This window comes from Cariama cristata, unplaced genomic scaffold, assembly GCF_000690535.1.
Source record: "Cariama cristata isolate BGI_N322 unplaced genomic scaffold, ASM69053v1 scaffold36708, whole genome shotgun sequence".
NCBI lineage: Eukaryota > Metazoa > Chordata > Aves > Cariamiformes > Cariamidae > Cariama > Cariama cristata.
Genome location: NW_009631316.1, coordinates 588 through 16,348, shown reverse-complemented (window position 1 = coordinate 16,348; position 15,761 = coordinate 588). Strand labels below are relative to the sequence as shown.

Here is a 15,761-nt window from a genome sequence, read left to right as displayed (position 1 = left end):
TTCCTGAAAAGATTTAAATATTAACATAATATTATGAGTAGTTTCTAAGTTCACCTCTTTGTCTCACTTTTTTTACATGCAGTAAAGTAACTGGTCCTGTACAATACAGAGGTTCAGTAATTTACCTGACTGGACATCACAACATGACGTTATACACACTTGTATATTAAAAATTGTTACTTCCCTGGCAATTATAGTTTCAAGCCTTTCTAAAGGTCCTGAATTAATTTTTAATGCAAATAAAGGAGCCATGTTCCCTCCTCATGCTCAGCTTTCAGATGCAGTTACCAAGTAACAGATGTTAGAATACTCACCTCAAGCAATAATCTACGTCTGTCTTCCCAGCCATCTTTTTCTCCACTGAGGTCTACTGATCTACAAAATAACTTAGGGCCTTCTGTACAAAACAAAGAACAAATTAATATGGTTAAACACTTCTGAATATGCTGTTGTTTGTAAACCTCATGAGCACAATGAAGTCAGAAGGCGTATTCTTCATATTCCTCTCTTGCCCCCACAACATGGTCGGTTCAAACATAAATGTTATGTATTACAGCCTTGCGTACTAAGAAAAATGAAAGGCAGCAGCAGTTTTCCTTAATATGCTGAAATATAAATTGCAGTGAAACAGTATCTGTTCCATTAGAAGTTCAGCACCATTACCCCCTATCTCCCAAGAAAATTTATGCCTGCTAAGGATTCAGAGCTCAATTTTAACAGGCAGTGTAAATCAGATCAGCTGGATGATTACAGTACTATAACTATATTAACACAATAACTTTTACACATACATTTAATTATAGTTATTCTAACATGTCTCAGGAAACAAACATTATTTATTTAAGGCTGTCCTGATAATTTGTTATTGAAAATATCACAAGCAATTGTTCTGCTGGCCTGTGGGTTGTTGGTGGGGTTATTTTGTGGCGTTTTGTTTTTTTTTTTTTTTTCTTTTTTTCTTTTGTTGATGTTTTGTTGGTTTGTTTGCAACTATGAAATTCATTATATTCACAAGAAAAAAACCCTACATTATTTAGCATCAAGAACCATGTGGGCATATATGGCCGATAAGAATATTCAATATTCTTTGTGATAACACCAGAAACACAGAAAAAAGCTAAAAATAATATATTGTATATGTCTGAAAGGATCCAAAATGTCTAGATAACTTGTCAAGTGATTTTTTAATTGTTTTTTTTTTTTTTTTTTGTAAGCCCCAAAAGTCCAGCCACATATTAGGAAATTATCTGAAAACAGGAAAGCAAGACAGCTGTTCAGCATTTATTTTACCAGGACTTTCTCATGGGACGTGCTACCACAATTTATACCACAAGTAATTATGGAAATTTGCAATTTTTTTTTCCCCTTAAACTTCTCATCTGTGTTTTAACATTAATAAAACATTAACAACTAGGCAGTATTTTTTCTCATTGAATTTCAGTAAGAGTTAAAAAAAAAGGGGGGTGAATAAGTTCTGTTATACCTCTTAGTCGTTCATCATCTTCAGAGAAGAAGAAAAATCTAGCACTTTCTGTCCGTGGTAAAGAGAAAAACCTAGACAAACACAAAGGAATTTTACCATCATAGAAGTTATTGTCAAATTCCATTAACACAAATTAAAGCTGTAATGCTTCAGAGAAACAGTATGTACTGAAGAACATTACTCTGTAGTAACCAAATACAGTCGTCTATAAAAAAAAGTTTCTTAAGAAAACAATATATATTTGAGAAGGCTCCAGTGAGACCTTATAGCAGCCTCCCAGTACCTAAAGGGGGCCTACAAGAAAACTGGAGAGAGACTTTTTACAAAGGCATGGAGTGATAGGACAAGGGGCAATGGCTTTAAACTGGAAGAGGGAAGATTTAGATTAGGTATAAGAAATTCTTCACCATGAGGGTGGTGAGGCACTGAACAGGTTGCCCAGAGAAGCTGATGATGCCCCCTCCCTGGAAGTGTTCAAGGCCAGGTTGGATGAGGCTTGGAGCAACCTGGTCTGGTGGAAGGTGCCCATGGCAGAGGGGTTGGAACTTGATGATGTTTAAGGTCCCCTCCAACCAAACCATTCTGTGATTCTGTGATATGACTTTTGGCCAAATCCACTACCTAACTAAGTTCTCATGTACTGAACTAGAAACTCAGCTTTTATATTCAACTTCAAATCAAGTGTGGTATTGGGATTTCTGACTATTACATTTTGTTCAGCAAGGAATGGTTTCATAAGAAGACTTCCATTGTTCAGAGATGTGGAATGAAGATGTTAGTTTCCCATGACCTGAATGCTGCTATTAATATTCTGCACCCAAGTAGACAACAAATACAAATATAACTTGCATTTCTTTGTCTGTTTCACTTTCTGATGCCTCTGGTTCATCATCACCCTCAGAACTGCTGTCTTGGAAACGTGGATCTTCTTGCCATGTGACTTTTACAGGTTTTATTGTTTCAAATATGTAGGGCTCTGCAATAATACCATAATTTAAAAAAAAAAAAAAATCAGATTATGTCCCTACTTGCCAGAAAAATTTCTACTTCAGAGTGAAATACTTATACTGGAAAAGACATACTTAAGAAAGACAGAAATCTCCCCTCCCGGGTTTTCTGTCACCCTCTTGGCATGTATGAATTTAGTTTGCTTTCTCATATGTTACACATTCACCCTCCAAACTCACAACTAGTATCATCACAGCATAGGGAAAAAAAGTACAGGAGTCCTTCTAAAGCTTGTTGTTAGGGTCCAGAGTTCTATCAAGTCACTCCAACCTAACAATCATAATCAACTGAGTTGGGAGTAATTGTCCCTATTCATATTTTTACCTTGCAGAAATTGGAATAAAAGCTTTATTTCACTGTGAACTATTTTAATAAGTCCATTTGCAAAGAAACCCCTAATGCCTTAGCTTATTCTTTCTGTGTGTTTAGGCTATATTATTTTCATGTAAGTATTCCTGCCTGTAGCATACACAGTCAGTTGCCAGAAACCCAGTTTACACTAGTAACTTAAACACATACCTGAGCCCTTACTACTTCACCTTGTGAAAAGGACTGAGGTTATGAACCTAATGGTACCCTTTTCTTTTAGTGTATAAGCACAGTACTTGTCTGGATGACCAGAATAGAGAAGATGGCTCCTGTACTGCCTCTCTCTGGCAATATAAAAGTTTCCAAACCCAACAGTAACTAGACTGTGAAACACAAACAGTATTTTATTCAAGAGAAAGATGAGAAAATTCTACTTTGGAAAAAGTAAGCATTTGCAAGTTTAAATTGTACTCAAAACACTCGTAGTTTGTGCTAAAAAAAAAAAGTTAAAAAAAAGACTATCCACATGTTCTCCCTTCACAGTTTCCACCTGACACACAATCTTAAGTCAGGTTAAACAAAACCAACAACAAAAATAATCACAAAAACCACCTAAGCAACTGAGGTAGGTGCAATGGAGAGAGACATCTTTTTCTTTGTGTCAATACAGCAGCTAGCACAGTGGCCCTGTTGCCACCAAACAGGATTCTTGTGCAATATAAGCCAATAACTATTCATAACAGCAAATACAAGACACAGTGCTCAACTGTGGTTCTCAGTGCTAAGAACTTTGTCAACTCTGAACTACATTTCCGTATTTTCCACGTTGCTCTAGAGATCTCTTATGTATTCTGAAACCTGTATTATTGTATTCAGAAGACACTGAATGCTTTCTGAAATCAGCAGAAATGTGGGGTTTTGTTGTTTGGTTTTTTTGTTTTGTGGGTTGGTTTTTTTGGGGCGGGTTGATATTTTAGTTAACTGCACACAGTTTATTCCCCACATTACTACTTATTGACTTGATTTCAGATTTTATAGCATTTGATTTTATCTTAAGTTAGGACACCCCAATAATCATGTCTGATTCTGTTTCAATTTTCTAAAGGTACAATAATAAAATTAAGTACATAATAAAATGTTCTTGGATCTTGGGGTCAACTCTAAGATTTTCTTTTGCTCATAATACTCCCTTAATTAACACACATTTTATTTAAAATCTTGTTGGCTGACACTGCTGAGAGTGTCAAATCTGACTTGACTTGTATATCATCTTTTTCTCTGTTTATTTGAGAAATATAGTGGATGACAAGTTTTTCCATCACTGTTCAAAAAACAACTAAATAGTAGTTCCTTCTCAAGACACTCCTTCCAAAATTCCTGGGATACAAGCATGAATCACCTGTGATTAAACTACAACAATCTTGGTAAGTATGAGAAGATCATAATTTTTTTTGCATAATTACTGACTTTTGCCTCTGAAAATCCCCTGGATTCTGAATTTCTATACACTCTATTACTCTACAGTGCCTAACATAAGCTACTTGTTAGAAATTTTACCATTATATATGTTCTGCTGTTACCTTCTTTTATGCCCGACTCCTCCATGTCTCCAAAGAAGGAAAATGTGAAACCACTAGACTCCTGAGCTACGTTACTCCTAACGTTAGGTCCCAAATGGTCAGGTGGGGTAGAGTCTTCTGCATCGTCTTTGTCCCAGGGTATTTCTGCATTTTTTTCTGATTTGTTCTTTGAAGATCCAAACAACTCTTTTAAATCCACAGCAATATCATAATACATTTCTTTAGACACTTCAGGCAGTTTCTCACTCTCTTCCCTCTTCTTCCTTTTAGCTTTACTGAAATGAAATTGTTAAAGGATAGTAACACAGTACATATATTTTTAAAAGAAACGTTCCCTAAGAGGCAACCTTTCACTTAATGTCTTCCTAAACTTATCTAAGCACATTAACGAATAGTTCACTTTTAAGGTTGGGTGAGGTTTTTTGGGAGGGGTGGTTTTTTTTTTTTTTCGCCTTCTTTCTTAGCAATTCCAGGTTCTGGCAATAGGATGTTTCCTATTGCCAGAAATGGGTTTATAAGGCAGCATGACTATCCTTTTGGTTTAGACTTTTGACCCATTTCTTTTCACCTCCTGCAATTTACCCACCCTTCAAGGGTAAAGAGTGGGGAAACATCTGAGGTTTGACTCTAAAGGCACGGACAAGTCTATTTCATAATTAACCACATCCTGACTTTTCACTTAATATGTGATAGCATATAAATGAAGATATTTAGGACAGATTTCTTTTCTGGCAAAAGAAATGTTAAGAGCTAGTATTTTTTTTCTCACAGATTTGCAAATCTTAAAGTCCATGACTTGAAGCAAAGGGATAGCCTGAACGTGAGAAAGGAAGACAGAAAATGGCATGCAGAGAGCAGATGGACTAGAAAGAAAAGATGACATTGCATGGTGTTTTTAGTGGTCAAAATTCTTATTATAGCTTGATTTTAGCAATAACAGAGAGAAATAAAGAAAAAAACCGAGCAGTCTGCATAGTTTCTAACTCAGTTTTCTGCTATAGCCATCTTTCCACGGGAAGAAACATCACAATTACAATTATCAAGCTGTAATATTACCTCTCTTTTTCTGTGGCAGTTGGTTTCCTTTCAAAAACTGCATGGTCCTGTCTTGTGGGATCATAGCGGAGGGCATTAATATCTCTATAAAAACAAAAAGGAAAAGAAAACCCGTGAGACATTCTAAATGCTCAACTGAAAGCTACCCTAAACCTTTAAAATCAGATTCAAATTCACATTGACTTCTTTACCAAAAAAGCTCCAAATCAATCCAAAACCTAGCTGGCATTTAGAAAGTACTGGCTTTAATCAAATTGTAATACTTCATATAAAACATAGATCTCAAGTTTTGTGTGTTATGCAGTAAGTTTATACCTGCACCTGTCTATCTTTTGAGGAGCTATATCAATATATCTATCGTATCGATATATCTATCTATATCTATTTCTCCTAGTACCAAACATTGCATAAATTCCAATAATCCAAGGGGGAAAAAAAAAACCCAAACAAAAAACTCCAAGAAAAAAACAAATAAACAAAATCCCATTATGCCCATCTTTCAAAATGTAAATATTTTGGGGACTTTCAGCTAAAATAGTCTAAGGTTTGGACCAACCTCAATACTAGTGTAGCAAAGCCCAAACTGCCTTATGGCAATGCAAGAAGGTAATCACTTATTTCCCCTCCTCACCCTAAATTAATGCTTATGACATAAATTAACTGCTTTTAAATAGTTACATACTATAACATTAACTGGGTTTTAGAGAACACTGTCATTCACAAAACTTTCTTAAGATGAACTCTGGGGTTGCACAGATTATTTCCCCCTCTGCTTAGTCTTGAGAAAACACATGAAATTTTGTACAGAAATCATAGAATTAAATATGATTGTGCAGCACTCACAATGGTATTTCGCAGTCAGCAGATGCAACTCCAATAGTTACTGTCAGTAAAAATTTACTAATTGTACACTATTGCATTACCCTTAACACTACTAACTTCCGGACCAATTTCTGTTGAAGTGCATAGTTAAATGTCACAATACTTCCAATAGTACATTTCTAAACCTATCTCATCATCCTCTAATAAAGACTAGAGCATGCCCAACAGCAACACATAACAAATTCCTAATCTAATGGAGAAATTTCTCAAAAGCAGAAACATGGATAAATGAAAAAAATAAAAATTCTCCACTGAAAAAGTTTGATGCTAATCACCTGTAGGCCAGAGAAAACAATAACCTTATTAACTGCTATGCAAGTTAGACTCTAACTTACTGACCTGCTGCCCAACTCACATGTTCTTTGTTTAGCCACCTTAAGTTTGTCTCCACAGATAACAGAAATATATCTTACATAGGCAAGGACTTATTAAAATATTAGTCTTCATAACCAACAATCCAATCATTCAAAATCTACTAGAAGAAACTCAAGCAGGCATCTGATAATTTTTTTTCTAAAATAATAATAATTACCAGTTGTATAATCTATTGGGACACTCAAGTTGGGAAATTGCATTAAAGACTGACTTCAAATGCACACAACAGAGAATGAAATAGTCTTCCCAGTCAGCTACACAGAAATTTCAGTTATGAAACACTGGCAGAAATTAAGCCTTCCTAAAATTCCTTGTTTACTGATAACAGATGATTCATACTTGAATTTCTTTGCATTTGTGGCTGTTTTAGTTGGCTTCAGGTGTTCCAGGTTGATATTCAAGAGGCTTCCCAGTATTTGAAGATTTTTCTTTTTCTCTGCAGCAAGCTCTTCTTCCTCATCTGCCTTCGAGATGTTTGTGTTTGCTAAGAGAAAAATAAATACATTATTTTTTTCCATCCTATGACCTGAGTAAGCCTGTAATATTTGATATACAACGTTACTATAGTACTAGAAGAGCTCACACATATCAACATGTCACTTCCTTTACTTTAAAGCGATTTAAGAGGTTTTCTCCCTTGCACTGTAGAAAATCTTTGATTAGAAATGTCATGGGCACCTATTTCATGTGAAAATCAGATCAGTTATTTAACCTGTTCCTTGCTTATATCACATAACTGTGCAACTACTCTGCCACTGATAGATGCTGTACAGAAGATCACATTAAAGCAACATAGTAGCAGGACTAGGCAAAAATTTAGGTTTCAGAAACAAATTCTGAATCTTGAAAACTAGGTTAAAGATTTCTTTTTTGGTAGGGGGGTGAAAAAGAGAAATATTTAAACATTTTTGCCATTTTCAGTTTTTCTCTTTCTGCTATTTAAAAAAAAAAATTCTTTCTAAGGCTGCCAAATCAGCTGTGGACTGCAGGATGACTACAAAACAGTTTAAATGAATGTAATGTTTAAAAAGTTTATTAAAATAAGTCACCTCTTTATGCTGTGAAAAACACAGATAAACACATCCTGGTATCTTGTATTAAAAAAATATTTTCAAATGTTTATTTATCAACCAAGTACTTCTCATTCAGCTATTACAAATACTTTGCAACACACACATTTAAGAAAAACACAGCCAGCAATATATACTATGTACAACCACAACAGAGTTGGGTTATTTTCTTAAGGCATCACCAGAGAAGCAAAAGTAGTCCGTAAGTTGCTTCAAGTGTCCAAAATTAAGGCTCCATGATGTAGCTCTATTATTGTCATTAACCAGGAAATATGAGCAGGTTTACCTCCTTCTTCACTGTCACTTTCAAGGAATCGAGCATCCATGCGAAATCTTTCATCTGTGCCAAATTGTGATTGCAATTTCAAGAGCTAAACAAAATGAAATAGCTCCTATTAAACACTGGAGATAAAAACATTCAGTAACTTTCTTTTTTTACTATAATTATGGCAACATATTAATAACCTTCAGCTCTTGATGCCTTTTCCAGAAATTTCTTTGTATTCAAAGACAACAACATCAGAGAAACTCCTCCCACTCCTCAATACACATTATTTCCTCATGCCTACTGTTTCCTCTATTTGAGACAATTTTATTGCAAGTTTGTCAAAATCATATTCAGGAAGTTTGCAAACATACATGTTATGTTCTTCTGAAGTGGCGTTATGGAGACTTAGAAGAAAACTAAATTACAGTAATGGGTTCACTCACTTTTTCACCAGCTTTGCCTTCAAATTGGGGCTTAATTTTGAATCTCTCATTGTCTGTATCATCTTGCTCATCCTCGCTGCTTTCAAACAGTCTGCCTGAAGTTTTAGGAGGAGATTCATCCTTTGTTAAACAAAAAGAAAATATAGAAAAGCAGCTGTTTACGTAAGTTTGAGAAAATAAATCACTATCAACTTTGTTCAACTTTCCAGTTTATCTGAAAAAGTGGATTTCTACAAGAACCAGCTCAACTTATTGATCCCCGTGCTTCAAACCTTATATTGTATACACACCTTGTACAATTCTGTTCACAGTTACAACTATTAAATTTTAGCATAGGCAAAATATCCATGTAAAAAGTAACTCAGATTTCACAATATGAGATAGGCAAAAAATGCAACTTTCTGATTATGTCAAGGGAGATCAATTCAAAAATATGTCTAATTATACCCTTTCTGAACAAACCTAATTTATGGTATAAACTCTAGGACATAGTTTAAGTCAGTTGATAAATATCAGTGATTACAAAAGGTAAGCACTCCATGGCTTTGAAATGATTTTTCATAGAATTAGAAGTTCTTTTAAAGAAAAGAAAAAATGCAGGGCATGGATTCTAAATATAGGGTAAGAGATATATATGTTAAAAAAGTACTAAACGTGACAAAAGAAGGTTTTTTAATTAAATAGTGAGAATGGTCCTAATCTTACTATGTTTATGAAGAAAAAAAACCAACAAAAGCAAAACCAATGGTTTAAAGCTTTAGCAGAGATGTGGCTAAAAAATGTGATGATACAAGAAGTTCTATTCCAGAAAAAAGTTCTTAATTGCACTGAAAGTATGGTGGTAAAATCCTGAGGAGTCTGTTAAATAACGTCTCAATTAGGTAAGGTGTAAAGAGGAAGTCCCATACAACTTCTCTGAACCCTAACATCACTTTAAAAACAAGACACTGCATTAAGACAGATTCTTTGTCCACAGTGTTGGAAAGAGCAGAGTCCTTCTATACTACTCAAGATAAATCTCCTCCACTTCCTTTGGCTAAAAGCAGTAAAATTTCAAAACTACTTATGCATGAGCCCTATAACCTAAACATTCTTCTTCTTTTAATCAAAGTTTGAATATCTTTTATACAAATCTCAATCCCAACCTTGCAAATTCTCCCAAGTTCTCCAGCTTTCAGATGCATGGTTCAGTTCTTTGAAACCTGTTTTATGTCAGCAAAAAAAGAAGACTCATTCATATGAATTCAAAACTTATCTACTTTTTTCTGTCACTTCACTATGAAAAATAGTCTTCAGAATAGAAGGCATAGTCATATTGGTATGGAATTACCTTACAGAATACTGGACTTTTTCCTAATAACACTTACTTCTTCATGCATATTTCCCAAACTTGCATCTTTCTTCAACATCTCATCTACTTCAGCTTCACTTTCGACATCTGAATTGAATATGATGTGTTTATGCTTGCCTGCTGGCTGGCTATCCTATGTAAGAGTGAAACTGTCAAGTCAAACATATCAAACACTTGCTACAGTCATACATAAGTATCTAAAAGACATTTCTGTGACATGAAAGGCAGAATCTACTATTCCCCTTGCAACTCTAGAGACATTCCAGGAATTAGGTATGCATCATTTTGTATACACTCAAAAGAAAATTGGCAATGTAAACTGAAATTCCAGAGTATTATTTTAAAATATCTTAAACCACATCTATTATTTTCCCTTTTTCTTTTACTGCATACTATTTAGACAGAAGTTGTGAGTGTAATTACCAGATTTGAAAGTGCTCCTTGAATGAATTTCTTCTGTAATTCTCTCTCTTTCTGTCTCTCTTCTAGAGCTGCCAGCCTCCTCTGGTTATCCTCCAACTGCTTCTGTTTTGTACTAGATTCCTTTGAAGCTGTAGCATGAAGACAAAGCTCCTTATTTTCCAGAAGGCTTGTATTCCCATTCTCACATTTGTTAGCTTCACATTCTGGATTTGTATTGCCTACATCCTTCTTCAATTTTTTTGAAAGCAGTTTTGGGTTTTTCAATTGTCGTTTAACAAGTTTCTGTGACGCTGCCGCATTACTATCCATGTCACTGCTCTCATCTTCACTCTGATCAGTACTAGAAGCAGCATCTCCACGCTCTGAATTTTGGTCATCTTGTAAAGAACTCACATGCTCATTCTTTCCTTGTAAACATGGCCTGGAAACAGGCTGATCTCTCTCATCTGCTAAGGAGGCAGCATCAGACAATTCCTTGTGCTGTTCACACTCCATATTTTGTCTCTTTTTACTGTCGACTTCAAGTGAATACAATGGAAAGTTCTTAGACTGTCTTTGAGGCGACTCTTCCCCACAACAAGAAATGAAAGCTTCAAGACCTAAACTTTCTACAGACATCTTCTTTAAACCAGCGGTGTCCTTAGTTAACTCTTTTTCACAAAGGGACCCAATTCCTCTGAAGGGCTGATATTTCAAATGTGAACTGTTTTGTCTCTTGGAGCTTTCTTCATCAGTATTCTCCTCCCCCACTAAAATCGCAGCAACTACGTCTTCAGGACAGATACATTTTTTTTTAACTGCAGGGTGAAATTTAGAAAGTTTTCTTTTATTTACAACATCACCCTTAGGATTTTCTTCCACACTGCACTGACTAGAGCTCTCGGTACCATCACATTCTTCTATTGGTGTCCTAGTGTTTTCAGTAGCTAATGCTTTTAAGTCATCTAACATAAGGTCTAAGCGGTAACAGTTTTGCACCATGGATTCATAATCAGAACTGATTTCAGACTCCCCTTTCTCAGGCTCTGAATAAGAGCTTTCACTATCACTTCTCTTTGTTGTACTGTTAACTGCTGTACTCTGCAAGGCAGCAATTTTGTGTTTTTTCATTTTCTCTTTTCTTTCAATATATTCTTTTAAATTGTGAGTTTTCAGTGAGGAGTCATTTACCAAATCACGATTTTTGTTCGTTAATATTTCTTTATTTTCCACCTTCACCTGTTTAGAATCTTTTAAAATCGCAGTTTTCCTGCTACTTAGATCTGAAGTTCTATTTGCAGCAGTAATTTCATCTGTATCTGCTGAATCATAACCATTATCACATTCCATAGTCTCTTTCTCTCTATGACTTCCTTTGATAGTTTTCTTCATGGTATCTGGATTGCCTAAGGACCAGTGACTATTGTATTTTAATTCAAAATTATCCCCAACAATTTCCAAGTAGTCACTTTCAGTCTCAATGTTTTCAGCTTTCTGTTTTTCTATCTCTTTCTTTACCATTGCTCTGATTTCCTCTTCAGAATCAATGTCACTATCAGAAACACTCATACTATTTTGAGCTGTAACTCCAGAAACATTGCTTTTATCTGATAATAAACCTCTCCCTGATATTTTACTATTAAGAATCCTTGATGGAGGCAATTTAGACTTCTCATTGGGTTTGGATTTTGATCTTTGATCTAGCTTTGGTGAGACTGTGTTTTTTGAATGTGACTGACACTCAGAAGAGAGAACTACTGCTCCATTCAGAGCCTCACTGCCCAGGTGCCTCAGTTTTTTAGGTGGCTTCTTAGTTACAGGGAACTCTCCTTGCCGCTTCTTGTTTGTGCTGTCATCTCTCCCTTCCAAATGCCAGGTAAGCTCAGATATAGGAAGTATATCTGTCAAGTCTGGCTCCAGCTTTCTAAGGTTATGGCAGTATTTTGATGGGTCATATTTCACAATGTTAGTCTGAGTTAAGGAATTAAAACAGCATGATTCTTTCAGCAAGCAGACTTCCAGTCTTTACGAACAGGTTAAAGTCTGCGTGAAAGGACAACGAAGAGTCTCTTTTAATGTTATGACCGTAAGCCTTTAAGCAACTGACTTGCATTCTAAAAAATTTATTTGAATCACACAAACTTACTGCAAGATTTATTTAGGGGATTCAGTAAATCAAGTATGACATAGTAGTCATTATTAAGACTGTTAAATGCATGTTTCCACATATGATGAAAGAAAGAAGGCAATTAATTGTGCCTATGCCCAACCAATAGGAAAAGGATATTTTATTTTTTTGTTGACTCCTAAGGTGTAGGATAGGCAAGACTCTGCCGAATTTACCAACAACCCATTTCTAAAAGAAAAGAAAAATAATGTTAAACAAAAAAGGAATGGAAGTAACCCTGGAATAAAACAAGATGTATACTCTTGGTTAACAGGGACACTAATAAAGAACCCTCTGTGACTAATTATTTTTTGTTTACACTCTTAAGTGAGATATATTTGTACTGTGCACCTTAGCCAGCTTCCTTCTCAAAAAAAGAACAAACCAAAACCAATCAATCAAAAAATCAAATTTCTACAACCTGCAAATAAAGAGTGACAATAAAGAACTGAATTTCTTCACAAGTACTATTTTTAGTATAAGGCTTCTGGTTTATGAATTAAGAATGGTAACCATGCAGACACGATTACTATTATTTTGCCCTTTTCCCCTTTCCCACTAAAAAATTAAAAATCCCCTCATCACCCTCCAAAAACATTGTACTTAGCAAACAATTTTGAAACATTTGTAGTAAATATTTTTGTTGCGTCAATTTGCATGTTCAGTGATTTTGTTCTAAGTCTTACTTTTGTAAGCATGTGTAGACCTTGATTCTGAATGTGCTGAAGCACAGAGATTAGTTCCTGACAACCCAGCTGTCAAAAATGTATACGCTGTATAAAAATAAGACACCCATTCTCTTTACATACTTTTAAGGGTGACATAAAAGTATTCTCAACATAGATGAGTAACAGAGCATTTACTAATTTAACACAGGAGAGGACAGTGTGATCAAGAATATTTCCAGTTATTACAAAGAACGACAGAAGCATTCTACATGTCTACACATAAGGTATTTCTTTAGACTACTTTTCAGAAGTTGGACTGTCATACTTCATGAAAGTTTCTTTACATAAAGTGTAGAGGCTTGACATAAATTTAGATGTAATAAGCTTGTGTCAGATTCTGGGTTTTGTTTTGGTTTAATTCTCTATACATCTACCCCACCATACCTTATGGTTTGGCACCTCTGTACCTGGTACTGCTTTCATGTGAAAGTCTACAACTCCGGCCTTTTTCAGTGATTCTAACAGACATGCTTTGTCATTTCTCTGTGGCTTTTCTTTCTGCAGCTTTGCTTCCTCCCTCTCCATGGCAAGCCTGTACCAAAAAGTACATCATATATGAAAAAAGGTCTGCCTGTGTGCCAAATTATAACTGGCAGTGACCCTCTCCCACAGAACAGTAACCATTTGCTGCCTAAGGAATTAACATATCTGCTATCCTTAAGAGAGTAATGATGCAAAATACGTTGCAGTATCTAATATGCATCAACAGTCTACCAATGTCAATAAAAACTAGAAAGAATAAGAGCATAGCAGATGAAAGCACAGCCATAATATTATCAGACAAACAGAAAAAAGGTAACTTTAGCAACAAGACACATTTTTTAAATTGATTTTTACCTGTGCAAAAAGCTTTCTTTGGCTAACTCAATTTGCAGTGTCCCCCCTTTCCATTTTGTTTTATTTAAAATTGACAGGCCTGTAAAACAAGAAGACAGGAAATGAATATTTTCTACATTAAAAAAATACACCTTAGACTTAACTATGCCTCCTTCTATGATAGCTGGAAGTTCCTTTAGCATGATCTTATACCTCATTACTCACTTGATTTAACTTTGTAAATGAAAGGCCTAATAGCCAAATCGCTACATCCAAAATTAAAGTTCTGACTTCAAAAGAGTCACTCAAGTCTGTACAGTTCAGTTCAAATGCAAACCTGAAAATTCAGATACGTGTACCCTGAAATTTCTATGCTACTGTCAGACAGGCGCTTCTCTACTTAACTTCTTGTATACTTTGAAAAACAGTTAAGGAGTACTGAAAGCCAGAGGGAAAAGTGTTGTACTTGGAAGCTAAGTATCAAAGGTTAGGTTAGCTTTTAGTCGCTCTCAAACAGCCTTCCTATTCTTAATGGCAGTGTTCCCTAGATAAAATGGCATATTACCAATCCCTCTCTTCGGGTAAAGGTATTTTCACCTGCCATTTTGCTGCTACATCTTACACAGGTGGTTTTATAACCCTGCAAGTAGTTTTGTAATCAACTATTTTGGGATTTGTAAAATTGCTTTAACAGAAGCATGCTTTATGTAAACTCTCCTTCTGGGTTTCCTCTCACATCAAATCACTTCTGATGTTTTATGGACTTGATGAAAGTGTTTGAAGCATGGTTCCTATACCTTTTCATAAAAGGGTTAGAACAAACTCATAAATCACCTATTTCAGTCACAAGGAATCTTATTAATCTGCTTACATCTACTTACTGAAAATTCCAGTAAAGCAACTTCCATAAAATTGCAGCTTAAAGAAAATGGAATCAGTATGACAAAAGAATGAAACAGGGTCTACCTTCACTACATCCTGATTTGACAACATCAGATGCATTACCAATAATGTAACTTGGCTCAAAAACATAAATTACTCAGAAAAAAAAAAAGTACTTACATTTTCTAAGATCTGCATCAGAAATGCTGACACTGATGTAAGCAAAAGTTTTCGTAGGGTTCCCTGATCAATGATAAACATTCAGTTAATTTCTATGTAATTTCACTGTTTCCTTTAAAACTGAAAATTAAGCTATTTCCTGAAAATAAAGCACCTCTGAGGCAAAAATTCCATTTCACACTAAGAATTGAAAAACAATTCACTTTTAAAGGATGATGCAAAATTGTTACCTTGATCATCTTTTCTGGTAATAATCTCTGCATCCAAAACATGTCCAAACTTGCCAAATCTTTCTTGCAGTTCAGCCTTAGAAACCGTATGGCCAAGCCCTCCAACATATAACCGTTTTGAAACTTGTTTCTTTTCCATGTTGAAAAGTCAAGCTGTCGCACCTGTAACGCACGCTGCGTTTCCCTGTAAGAATAATGGTTCACTAACGCTTACGTTGTAGGGACTAATGCAATCATAACACCAAATTATGGAACCAATCACTCCATCAGAAATCCTCCATAAAGAACCTTATGAGAACAACGCTCCTTTGCTTTACACTAGGTGAGGTGCTCTGTGTCAGTCCACTACCAGTAAAGACTGTATTGCTGTAAGTAACCAGGATTTAGGTATTGGGTCTTTTTTTCAAATCTTGAAGCATGTGACTGGGTGCATGTCAGTAAGCGTAAATGGCTCTTAGCAGTATAACCTTTCCAAGGATTTTTCTGAGGGGAGGCGGGAAAGTGCAGGCTGCCCACAGCCCCCGCCTCACA

The 15,761-nt window shown here is 35.4% G+C and overlaps 1 protein-coding gene across 1 annotated transcript in view; it reads right to left on the bottom strand.

The window, feature by feature from the left end:
- The window catches only part of NOL8 (nucleolar protein 8), a 16,109-nt gene extending 740 nt beyond the window's left edge, over positions 1-15,369 (bottom strand). The window contains exons 1-15 of the mRNA XM_009705898.1: positions 15,231-15,369; positions 15,001-15,063; positions 13,960-14,038; positions 13,507-13,654; positions 12,515-12,583; positions 10,249-12,192; positions 9,842-9,958; positions 8,475-8,594; positions 8,050-8,134; positions 7,033-7,177; positions 5,437-5,520; positions 4,381-4,655; positions 2,333-2,459; positions 1,484-1,554; positions 315-397 (exon numbers count right to left, since the gene is read on the bottom strand). Coding sequence (XP_009704200.1) covers positions 315-397; positions 1,484-1,554; positions 2,333-2,459; positions 4,381-4,655; positions 5,437-5,520; positions 7,033-7,177; positions 8,050-8,134; positions 8,475-8,594; positions 9,842-9,958; positions 10,249-12,192; positions 12,515-12,583; positions 13,507-13,654; positions 13,960-14,038; positions 15,001-15,063; positions 15,231-15,369 — 3,549 coding nt within the window. The remainder of the gene's footprint in view (positions 1-314; positions 398-1,483; positions 1,555-2,332; positions 2,460-4,380; positions 4,656-5,436; positions 5,521-7,032; positions 7,178-8,049; positions 8,135-8,474; positions 8,595-9,841; positions 9,959-10,248; positions 12,193-12,514; positions 12,584-13,506; positions 13,655-13,959; positions 14,039-15,000; positions 15,064-15,230) is intronic.
- Between the last annotated feature and the right edge of the window lie 392 nt (positions 15,370-15,761).